The sequence below is a fragment of the Lepidochelys kempii genome, chromosome 6 (genome assembly GCF_965140265.1).
Source record: "Lepidochelys kempii isolate rLepKem1 chromosome 6, rLepKem1.hap2, whole genome shotgun sequence".
In the NCBI taxonomy this organism is placed as follows: Eukaryota; Metazoa; Chordata; order Testudines; family Cheloniidae; genus Lepidochelys; species Lepidochelys kempii.
This window is the reverse complement of record NC_133261.1, coordinates 118,747,917-118,760,963: the sequence shown is the minus strand read 5'-3', so window position 1 is coordinate 118,760,963 and position 13,047 is coordinate 118,747,917. Positions and strand designations below refer to the sequence as shown.

Sequence of the window (13,047 nt, the reverse complement as noted above, 5' to 3'; positions counted from 1 at the left end):
ATGATGGACTTGAAATTTCAAAATCTGGCTCTGTTCAAACTGGATTGAAAACTGAAAATTTTATAATTCTCTGAAAAAATTGATTTTTTGTTTCAGATTATTTTAAATGCTTTAAATACAAAAGTTACAAAGAAAATGCACAAAAAACCCCCAAAACATAAGTTTATTTCTGAACACGTTGGAACTTGTCCTCAAAACAAAATTAATCTAATTTTGTAAAATGCTTTAATTTCAACAGAACCACATATTCCAATGGAGTACAGTTCTGCTGAATTAACCCAAACAGTAACAAAACATACTGATGCACAATAGGAATCACTGTTTAGCATTCTCTTCCTTGAATTTACACACATTTTATACTAGTAGGAATAAGGATGAATGATTTAGACATTCAACTTCAGAACATACAAGCCTCAGTTCTCAATCTAATCTTCTTTCTTCAACTTGCCGTGAGTTCTCACCATCTAGTTCATCTCTCAATCATGAACTCAATCCTGCAAACACTGACCACCAGATGTAATATTTGCTACCATTAGTAGTACTACGGTAGTCTTACTGGGACTACTCTTAGTGGTAAGCACTATGCTTGAAGATAAGTGTTTGCCTGGTTGAGCCCTATGATGCTGTATCTCCGTTTTCCTTTATTGTTTAAATGTTTCTTTTATTTAGCTACTATTCTGTTGGTGAATTTAGTTCTCGGGAGACTGAGGGATTAGTCATTGGCTTAGTATATGCTAAACAGTGTGGCCAAAGAGAAGGCAAGCGTCTTCATACAACTTTGTCAATGATCTGCCACTTAAATTGATGAGTCAATCTGGGTGAAATTTTTCAGTCAAAATTATTTTTCAACCAAAATTGTATATTTTTTTAACAGTGAAATGTTTCATGAATTTGTGTCAGTTCTACTTAACTGTTTTGGTTAAAAAAACCCTAAAATATATTCCAAAAAAATTGAAAAATTCTGTTTCAACATTTTCTAAACAAAAGATTTCACATTTTTTAGTTCAAAATGAATGTAAAATATTTTTTTAAAAATTCAAAAACATTTATAAATAGTAACATGAAAACAGGATGTTTTGATTGTGTCAAAAAAACATTCAATCTGAAATTAATTTTTTGACTTTTCAATTTACTAGAAGCTCTGAAATATTTTGTTTTCAGTTCAACTTGAAAATAAATTTTTTCTTCAATTTTTCAGAAATACCAGTGAACTGAAAAAATCTGTTGTTTCACAACTTTCATAGAATATCAGGGTTGGAAGGTACCTCAGGAGGTCATCTAGTCCAACCCCCTGCTCAAAGCTAGACCAATTCCCAACTAAATCATCCCAGCCAGGGCTTTGTCAAGCCTGACCTTAAAAACCTCTAAGGAAGGAGATTCCACCACCTCCCTAGGTAACGCATTCCAGTGCTTCACCACCCTCCTAGTGAAAAAGTTTTTCCTAATATCCAACCTAAATCTCCCCCACTGCAACTTGAGACCATTACTCCTCGTTCTGTCATCTGGTACCACTGAGAACAGTCTAGATCCATCCTCTTTGGAACTCCCTTTCAGGTAGTTGAAAGCAGCTATCAAATCCCCCCTCATTCTTCTCTTCTGCAGACTAAACAATTCCAATTTCCAACTTACTGGAAAAGTGTTCCTATTTTTCTCCTAGTCCATTCTTGAACAGAGATTTGTGATCAGTTACATTCTGATTTTGTAAGAAGGAAAAAAAGAGAAAAGCAGTAGGTCATAACGACAGGGTTGGCATAAAACTGTAGATTTTCTAGGCCAGAACAAATAAGGTTATGCTTTAATACTTTGCCATGAGTTCTCTAAACAGAATGTGTGATAAATCTGAGCACAGTACTACATACTACTTTGCAAGCTGATGCTCTTGTATAGCAACAACAAAGTAAACTGTTAAATCATGGGACAAACTCTGTGCCTGGATACATGCATGTTGTTTTCAATTACTGTAATGGGAGCTGTTCATCAGAATTCCAGGGATGAATTTGGCCTTAACGGTTTTTAAATTATGTAGACATTTTAAATTTAATTTAATACTTAAGTGGAGAAAGATAGTCAGTCTATTCATCACTGTTGACGTATTAAAATGCTAATTTATGGTTCCTAACAAAACTGCTCTTTAGTCCACTTGCTAAAAAGGACTTAGTTAACTTTACATGTAATTGCTGATCTTGTCTAATAAACAAGTGTTCACTAATTTTAAAATGCCAGATACATCATATATGATACGGTTGTTCTCTAAATCAAAACATTTTTGGCGAATTATGGAAGTAAAGAGTTTTTACTCCTGAGCGAAAGCTGTGCCACTGCGCACGTGCATAATTAATGAGCAGCACATATTTTAATTTTTTGCACAGAAAAAGCTTCTGCTGGAAAGTTGCTGCAGTTCCACCTTTGCCCACCAGAGGGCACTATGGTGATAGAACAGAGCAGGAGCTCCTAGCCAGCTAGGGAAGAGAAAGAGCCTACCTTCTTCACAGCACCTGTTTGGCCAGGTCAGGAGACAGGAGCTATGGGGAGACAGACATCATGGGGCTGCTGGGGAGTCAAGACAGGGGGTCATAAGGGCTAGTCGGCTAGGACAGGCTGGGGCAGGGGCTGAATTGGAATGGAGGTGCAGGGACACACGGGGATGGGAGATGCAGGGCCACATGGGGACAGGAGAGGGTATGTGGGACAACATAGGGATGGGGGGGTGGTTGAGTGGGGGTGGAGAGAACAAGTGGACAGGAGATGCAAGGATACATGGGGACAGGGGCAGATGTGCCTGACAGAATGGGAGAGGCTGGGGTCAGCTAGGGTCTGCATGAGGGAAGCTCCCTAACAATCGCTCCCTGCCCCGCAAAAAACTTGTTCCATACTTTTCCCACACATACCCAGCAACCCTCCAAGATCACACCCAGACTCCTTCCCAGCAATTACTTCCCTCTCCCTCAGCTCCTCCATTACCTCTGACTCCCCCAAGCCTTTGCACTGCTTCTGAAGAGTGTGAGAACTACGGTTCTGTACTGTAGTTTAAATGAATTTTTCCTCAGAGTTCTATATTAATATGCCTAGTATGGAATCTATTTGTCAAAAAACATTTCCTGAATCTTTTTTGTTGTCTGTATTATTACAGACATACTTGCTGATAGGTACTTTGAAATAAATGACCAAAAATAATTGAAACTGGTGTGATTATATTGTGTGATTTTGACAAATAAAATATGCAGAATTCTGCAGTATTTTAAAATATTGTACAAAGAATTTAGAATTTTTTTGTTGCAGAATTTGTAAGTTTTCCACTGCCATTTTAAAAGTAAAATCTTAAGGCCTTGAACCTACACATTTATTACCACACTACTTCTACTTCAGAACCTAAACAATGGATTAATATTTATAGTAGAGGTATTTGCACCTAGTACAAAATTTCTATGGAAAAAAAAAAGTTTTTGAAATTCTTACCAGGAATTTTCTTGGCCCAACCAATCATGTGAACCAATTCTTTGTCTGCAAGTTTTGTCAATGACATCATCATGGAGACTTCTGTAAATGGCTTGTTGGGGCGACTCACCAGCAACACATTAGGCGGTTCGGCTTCAAGTAACGTTAAAATGAACTGCTCAGGACTGAGTGCATTAAGGAGGATTTCTTTCACTCGGATTGTATTTTCACTATTCTTTTTAGCTTTGCCAGTGCAATGCACTTGATCTTCTGAATTACGATGCCGGCGTATGATACGATACCCACAACGTTCTCTTCTTGAACCTGAGACAAAAAAAGTTACATAATTACAATTTTTTTCTACCACAGTTTTACATGAATCCAAAGAAGGAGAAAGACAACAAAAAGTACATTCCACACTGAAGTTAGGATTTTCAAGGCACTCAGCGTTGGTTTAACTCAGCCTCCATTAAGGTCAACGGAAGCACTCTCAATCCAAAAGAATATAACTTAAAGTGAGCTGAAATCAGGTCTAAAATCTGTTTTAAAATCAAAAACTCAGCAGAATAGCTCCCATTGACTTTAGCGACAAACAGATCAGGTCTTTGTTTGCAAACAAAGTGGATAAATACATATACAACAAAATAAATAGAATGAGTTCTGAAAGCATGTCAACTGATCCAAAATAAACACCTCACATGGAAATACAAGCTGGGCCTTATTAAAGGCCAGAAGTTGTTTGTTTATTGTTCACTATGTCACAGAGCAAGCTGATTTGCTCTGGCTGTGAATACTACTATACTTGAGAACATCATTAATTGTACTTTGAAAAATGTGAAGAAAAAGTCTTGTTTAAAACAGGATACTTTCACTTCTCCCAAAATTTAGCTATGGGATTTTTGAAAGCATTCACCTTGGACTAACTTTCATCCCACTTTGTTGCTGAATACATTATATTACAAAAAGCTTTTGTTATTGTTGTCACTCTAGTTACTGTTAAATGGTTATTTGTAAAATCTAGGATTTTGCTATTTAAAAATCAGAGGCATATTTAAATAATTTAGCAGAAGATGTTCTTAAACTGAAATTCTTTGGTACCATAACACTTATTTTCCTAAAATAAGTATGTCTGAAGTAAAAATAAAAAGACTAAATTGTTTAGAAGTCAAATTTTTGTTTTAGAGACATTAAAATGTTTTCTCAGTCTGAGTATCTGTCAAACTACTGATATGTAAGAATAAGCCAGTGCTAGTATCAGATGTATTTTGGGCCATTAATGGTCAACTAACTCTGCAATACACTTTACCAAGATCACAACACAAGGCAGCAGTCATTAGCTTTGTTTTTTCTAGCAGAATTTTCTTCAAATACCCTCTATCAAAATCTGCAGGACCCTCTTTAATCACTACCAGTTATATTTTATACTAACGTGTGCCACTCTTTTCTCCTGGTCAGGGAGCAATGCTATTCCTTTAAATTATGAGTTGGAACAGAAAGCACTTGCACCACTTCACTTTCTCCACCAATAGCTAATAGTGATCCCTCTTTCAACAGGACATTTAAACGCAAACTAACTTTATCAATAGGTCATTGTTTAATTTAGAGAAAGCCAGGGACCTTGACTTGACCTTCACTTCAAATACATATAACATTAAGCATAAAAGGGTCAAATAAATAAGTCTCCCGAAGTACTGGAAACATAATCACAGTACAAATATTGCTTCACCATAGAATCAGTACAAATATAGTTGAGCTGTCACTGGACAAATATGAATAAATAAAATAGATCTGCTATATACATTCATTTAAAACTGCGGGACAATATTATAGCTGTTTCTGTGACATTTTTCTCAGTTCCTTTTATATTCTAAGAGGTTATTGCAGAACCCAGTGCAACTTTCCATTCTTCATCTAACCTTTGGCTTATAAGGATAATTTTTAGCATTGCACCTTAAAGGGGGAAGGGTGCAGTTGTGGGTTGTTGGTTTCTTTAATAGTTAACCTTTAGCACTGTCAAAAGAGTTGGCAACAGGCTTTAATAACTATATAATCCTTGAGTTCTAGGCCACCATTTAAGTATAAATGCAAAAGGAAAAGATTAACTACGCTGGTGTGACCTGCAAGTCTTGGAAAGCCTAGTGTATTTATTGAAGAGTTAGAACAATGAGAAACAACTAAATATATAGCTCCGTATTCCCATGAGTTAAAATTCTGATCAAGTTAAACACTTAACCATGTGCAGAAGGACTACTCATGCACTTAAAGTTACACACCTTGCATATGCTGGGCCTTCTGTTGGCCAGTCAGGTCCCCAACACAAATTAGAGCAGACTGAGGGATTGCCGTAATTTGTTCCCCAGCTGCAATACTTCCTGTGGGCATTTACACCAGCCAGGAATAGTTGTATGTAACACCATCCCAACTAGATCTCCCGTGCCAAAGTTCCTGTGGAGTGGCGTAAGGTCAGTTATGCACCCAATAGCATCTCCCCATTTGTCAGGATATTATAGTGATTTTGTAGACCCTTTATTTCCGGGGCACAACACACTGATGAATCTAATCTCCTAAAGCCTCCTACTCTCTATATAAATTGTATAACCTATATTAAAACATGTTTATGTTGTTTTAAAAAAATTAGGTTAACTTTGACTCAATGTAGTTACACTGGGTGAGAACAGAATTTGGCCTCCTGAATTTAAAGTTGAGATAGGCTTCCAAATTGCCTTTTTACTAAGTAACAGAGACTTGGTGGGATAACTCACATGACTGGAGTACTGACATGGATGGATATAAACTGTTCAGGAAGGACAGGCAGGGCAGAAAAGGTGGGGGAGTTGCACTGTATGTTAGAGAGCAGTATGACTGTTCAGAGCTCAAGTATGAAACTGCAGAAAAACCTGAGTGTCTCTGGATTAAGTTTAGAAGTGTGAGCAACAAGGGTGATGTCGTGGTGGGAGTCTGCTATAGACCACCGGGCCAGGGGGATGAGGTGGACGAGGCTTTCTTCCGGCAACCCACGGAAGTTACTAGATTGCAGGCCCTGGTTCTCATGGGAGACTTCAATCACCCTGATATCTGCTGGGAGAGCAATACAGCGGTGCACAGACAATCCAAGAAGTTTTTGGAAAGGGTAGGGGGCAATTTCCTGGTGCAAGTGCTGGAGGAACCAACTAGGGGCAGAGCTCTTCTTTACCTGCTGCTCACAAACCGGGAAGAATTAGTAGGGGAAGCTAAAGTGGATGGGAACCTGGGAGGCAGTGACCATGAGATGGTTGAGTTCAGGATCCTGACACAGGGAAGAAAGGAGAGCAGCAGAATACAGACCCTGGACTTCAGAAAAGCAGACTTTGACTCCCTCAGGGAACTGATGGGCAGGATCCCCTGGGAGAATAACATGAGGGGGAAAGGAGTCCAGGAGAGATGGCTGTATTTTAAAGAATCTTTATTGAGGTTACAGGGACAAGCCATCCCGATGTGTAGAAAGAATAGTAAATATGGCAGGCAACCAGCTTGGCTTAACGGTGAAATCCTTGTTGATCTTAAACACAAAAAAGAAGCTCACAAGAAGTGGAAGATGGGACAAATGACCAGGGAAGAGTATAAAAATATTGCTCAGGGATGCAGGAGTGAAATCAGGAAGGCCAAATCACACTTGGAGTTGAAGCTAGCAAGAGATGTTCAGAGTAACAAGAAGGGTTTCTTCAGGTATGTTAGCAACAAGAAGAAAGTCAAGGAAAGTGTGGGCCCCTTACTGAATGGAGGTGGCAACCTAGTGACAGAGAATGTGGAAAAAGCTAATGTACTCAATGCTTTTTTTGCCTCTATGTCTTCAGGAACAAGGTCAGCTCCCAGACTACTGCACTGGGCAGCACAGCATGGGGAGGAGGTGACCAGCCCTCTGTGGAGAAAGAAGTGGTTCGGGACTATTTAGAAAAACTGGACGAGCACAAGTCCATGGGGCCGGATGCGCTGCATCCGAGAGTGCTAAAGGAGTTGGTGGATGTGATTGCAGAGCCATTGGCCATTATCTTTGAAAACTCATGGCGAGCAGGGGGAAGTCCCAAACGACTGGAAAAAGGCTAATGTAGTGCACATCTTTAATAAAGGGAAGGAGGAGGATCCTGGGAACTACAGGCCTGTCAGCCTCACCTCAGTCCCTGGAAAAATCATGGAACAGGTCCTCAAGGAATCAATTCTGAAGCACTTAGAGGAGAGAAAAGTGATCAGGAACAGTCAGCATGGATTCACCAAGGGCAAGTCATGCCTGACTAATATAATTGCCTTCTATGACGAGATAACTGGCTCTGTGGATGAGGGGAAAGCGGTGGATGTATTGTTCCTTGACTTTAGGAAAGCTTTTGACACGGTCTCCCACAGTATTCTTGCCAGCAACTTAAAGAAGTATGGGCTGGATGGATGCACTATAAGGTGGATAGAAAGTTGGCTAGATTGTCAGGCTCAATGGGTAGTGATCAATGGCTCCATGTCTACTTGGCAGCCAGTATCAAGTGGAGCGCCCCAAAGGTCAGTCCTTGGGCCGGTTTTGTTCAATATCTTCATAAATGATCTAGAGGATGGTGTGGATTGCACCCTCAGCAAGTTTGCAGATGACACTAAACTGGGAGGAGAGGTAGATACGCTGGAGGGTATGGATAAGATACAGAGGGACCTAGACAAATTAGAGGATTGGGCCAAAATAAATCTGATGAGGTTCAAAAAGGACAAGTGCAGAGTCCTGAACTTAGGACGGAAGAATCCAATGCACCGCTACAGACTAGGGACCGAATGGCTCGGCCGCAGTTCTGCAGAAAAGGACCTAGGGGTTACAGTGGACGAGAAGCTGGATATGAGTCAACAGTGTGCCCTTGTTGCCAAGAAGGCCAATGGCATTTTGGGATGTATATGTAGGGGCATTGCCAGTAGATCGAGGGACGTGATCGTTCCCCTCTATTCAACATTGGTGAGGCCTCATCTGGAGTACTGTGTCCAGTTTTGGGCCCACAATAAAAGAAGGATGTGGAAAAAATGGAAAACATCCAGCAGAGGGCAACAAAAATGATTAGGGGACTGGAACACATGAGTTATGAGAAGAGAGTGAGGGAACTGGGATTGTTTAGTCTGCAGAAGAGAAGAATGAGGGGGGATTTGATAGCAGCTTTCAACTACCTGAAAAGGGGTTCCAAAGAGGAAGGATCTAGACTGTTCTCAGTGGTAGCAGATGACAGAACAAGGAGTAATGGTCTCAAGTTGCAGTGGAGAAGGTTTAGGTTGGATATTAGGAAAAACTTTTTCACTAGGAGGGTGGTGAAACACTGGAATGCATTACCTAGGGAGGTGGTGGAATCTCCTTCCTTAGAAGTTTTTAAGGTCAGGTTTGACAAAGCCCTGGCTGGGATGATTTAGTTGGGGATTAGTCCTTCTTTGAGCAGGGGGTTGGACTAGATGACCTCTTGAGGTCCCTTCCAACCCTGATATTCTATGATTCTAAGTACTATTTGAGTGGCTCTGCTGTGTCTGTTTTACAATTAATCACCACAGAGAATCCACCACTGAACTTTCATCCAGGTACGCTACTAAGTTCTTTATTCCACGTAAAGTATGTGACAGTGTAGTTTTGGGTTAAGCCTGATATTCCTTTTCAGTTAGTTGCTATTTGGTATGTTTTCATCATAGTGTATATATTCTACACCTTACCCCTTTACTATCACACCAATATTGATATTCACAGACTGTATTAAGAGTATACAATTGTTAGTTTTTCCTACAAAGCGACAAGATCTTTTAAATTACTTTAGAATGAAATATTCAACTAATTCAAATTTCATCTCATTTTTGCTCTATTTCAAACATAACAGCAAAACTTGGTCCATCAATGGCTATCAGCCAGGATGGGCAGGAATGGTGTCCCTAGCCTCTGTTTGCCAGAAGCTGGGAATGAGTGACAGGGGATGGATCACTTGAGGATCACCTGTTCTATTAATTCGCTTTGGGACACCTGGCACCGGCAACTGTCAGAAGACAGGTTATTTGGCTAGATGGACCTTTGATCTGACCCAGTAGGGCTGTTCTTATGTAAAACTTATATTTAAATTTCAATGAAAACTAATCTGTGTCCAGTGCACAATATCAAAATACAATAGAAAAGTTATGACTTTGTTCCTTAAAAGACCTCTTTTGCTCGACAAATATACTTTATGATAACAAAACAAAAATAAAAAAAAGAAACAGGATACTGAATTATAATTTGTATTTGGTTTAATTATCTGAAATTGTCATGTGAATCGTCCTTTGTCTATTATATCAGCACATCTGGAATGCAATTCTTCAGTAATTAACAGAATGCAGTTTAATTCAGTATTAAAATTTATTTTCTTGGGATTAGAAAAAAAATATTAGTCATGTTTTGCTATAATTCAACATTTAGATCTGCTAACTTAATTAACAAATCATGATACAACACCTTTTAAGTTGATCAAATGCTGTTTTAAATTAATAAAGCTTTCATGATTTCTTTTGAAACGTAGTGCACTCAATATTTTATCTTATCTTTTCATGTATAGCTCTACTTGACAAAAAATGTGCAGACATATTAGCCCAACATTACATTTGGCCTAAGTACAGCAATTTGAAGCAATCTGTATGAAAAGCTTGCAGTCTAGCAAATAACACGTTGACATACAGAGATCAGGGTTTGTTCCTCTCCCTGCCACAAACTTCCTATGTTCCTCTCCCTGCCACAAACTTCCTATGTAACCTTTGTCAAGTCACTTTAATGCCATTCCTCATTTATATAATCTAGAAAAATGCAGGTAATACTAGAGAAGGTGTTTTGGTAAAGAATGCAGAAGTCAGTCATTTTACCAGATACTTTCATTTTGCAGAACAAAGCTGTAATTAATAACGGTACCCTGTAGTTTATATGGGACTCCACAATAAGAGCACTATTTTCACAATTGGCTGGGATGGCATAAAAACTAGTCACCAGAGCAGAACAGATGCATCATATTAAATAACGTATTTAAATTGTTCTTTTTTTTGTTCACTAATTGACTATGAACAAATTACAAAATTTTCTAATATTTTATTATTTAAAATGAAAAATTCCTTCAAGAAATGGTTTTTGCTTTCAGATTGTTTGTTTGCTTTTTATTTGTATGTTGCAAATATTACCAATTTCTGCTGTGCTGAATAGTTACATAAGGCAGGAACATTGCTTTTGCTCCCTAAACAATGACTTATGTAACTAACAAAATCAGCATGAACTGTGGATTTTACAAATGAATATACAATTCAAAATTCACTTTTGTTTGATATTTGTGCTTAATTTTATATGTATTTTTGAATAACAGATTCATTCAGCTATACTGATCACAAAGGAGTTGCTGTCTGCCAGACACTGCAGAACAATGGATTAAATTACTATAATTTCTACAATAGCTACAACGAAAGCCAGTGCAGTTACTGAATTTGAAATCCACACAGTGCTGGGAAAGTCATTTTCTTTCATTTCTAACAACATAAGTAAATTTGGAATATTTGAAAATTCCACCTAAAAGAGTGAGTTCAATTTTCTAACATGGGGAAAAGGACATGTAAATCCTGCACTTGGCAACTCAAACTGGCACATGAACTTGTAAAACGCCTGACAAGCCTATTGACTGATGAAAGTACTGAAAGCAAGATTTGGACATTCCATTAATGACCCACACATTTGAAAAATCAGGCTCTGTATTTTCTGAACTCCTTTAATACCATTCATTGGCAGTACATGGAGAAACAAAATTCATGCAAAAAAAGAAACAGTGAAAGAAAAAATAAACCCAGTCAATAGGAAACCTGAAGAGTCATTAAGGAAGAGGTCTACTCCAGTCCCAGTAAGCAACAAAAACAAATAAAAAATACCAACCTACCCACTCCAAGGTGGATAGGATAGCAAAAAGATGAGTACCTCCCCTCTTCTTGATTGCCCTGGATAAATGGCTCAATCCAGGTCAGGCTCACCAAGGCCAAGGACCGAAAGCTCCAAAAGATATTCAGCTGAGGCAGTGGAACTACAAATCATCTCAGCTCCTCCAACGCTGCAAAAGGAGCTCCCAGCCCACACTGAAAAAGTAAGACAAGTTGAGGGCAAAGACACCCGTACTTGGAAGGACAGGTTCAGGTAGAAAGGGTAATTAGCATGGTGATGCACCCACATTACCCACAAATTATCCAACTTTTCTGATATACTTTGCCTGAGCCTGCTGGACTGGGCTTATTTTTTATTTATTTATTTATTTTGCATGAATTCTGTTTTCCCCTTGTGCCTGGTGAGGTGAGTAAACAGTTACTTTTCCACAGCTGGTCATTTTGGCATTTTTTCTGATGCTGTTGATGTGGTGATGTGTTTTCTCTGATGTGAAATTTACCAGTATACTAGCCTTCTTAATCTGAAGAGTGAGCCACAAGGATTCCTAAGGAGAAACTTGCAGATGCAGTATCTGAGGTTCTCATTTTTCTATTGGCAGTGGTGGTATTTCCCACATTAATCTCCAGTATCACCTTGATACAAGTTCTAAAAAATAACCTTCACCACTTGTGGTCTGCTGCTTGGACATCACTGCCTTCTTAAATGATGAGAAGAAAAATCAGAGCAGGAGACTGCACAGCAATGTTTTCCTAATGTCTTCCACTGTTTCAAAGGGTTTATGTACAAACCAATCATATTTTTAAATTATTGAAAATTTGTGTCGATGAAATCCCCAATGAAGATTTGTTGGCTTTAAAAATCTGAAATTATATTCATGCCAGATTTTGCAAACTCAGTTTGGGTTTTACTTTATGGAAGCTTTCCATGCTGTGGTGGCTGGTGCTTAATGGACTATGTTGTCCCTCTGCTGGGAAGCACAGTTCCATACCAGCCCCGGCTTGCCAAAAGTCCACTTTCCCAAGTATCCCATCCCATCCTGTGTTTCAGCACCAAAAGTGGACCAAACCAAATCATTCAGAAGAGGGGGAAGAAACCAAAATTTAGGAGAAAATGGAACGCACCTTCCTAGTCCCTAGAGTAAACAGTCCTATTAAAGCAAATCTCTAACGAGAAAAAAAAATAGTGGAAAATGTATCATTTTGCTCCATGGAAAATGGTATTTTATTTTCTATGAAAAAATACATCTTTAATTATGGCAGTTTGTTTTAAATGCATGGGCATATGGAAGTCAATGAGATCTTTACCTAATGAACTGTGGGATTGAGTCTATAATCTATATTACTAAAGTAGGCTTCTGTTGCTCACGTCAACCCAAAATCTAAATTTGATAGACATCACCTTTTCTCACAGATGTCTTGTAAGTGACCTGATGAGATGCTTTGAGACAATTTAGTTTTGATTGCAAGATATGTAATTTCTGTTTTCATTCTTCCAAAAAACTGAAATAGACAGAGTTCTCATAAATTTTATTTGAGGAAACTTATCTGATTTCAATGCAACTATTTTAAAAAACACTGATGTTATTTATTTGTCTTTAAAATTCTCACATTTAAGCATTTTAGTGTACATTGAATGTTATTAGAACATGAGTATATTTGGGAGAAAATAGTAAAAATTCCAGTTCTATAAATTTAGGAAGATAA

General features: G+C 38.4%; 1 protein-coding gene across 1 annotated transcript in view; it reads right to left on the bottom strand.

The window, feature by feature from the left end:
* Positions 1-13,047, bottom strand: part of ESR2 (estrogen receptor 2) — a 69,910-nt gene that overhangs the window by 33,268 nt on the left and 23,595 nt on the right. The window contains exon 4 of the mRNA XM_073349864.1: positions 3,457-3,759. Within this exon, the coding sequence (XP_073205965.1) occupies positions 3,457-3,759 (303 nt within the window). The remainder of the gene's footprint in view (positions 1-3,456; positions 3,760-13,047) is intronic.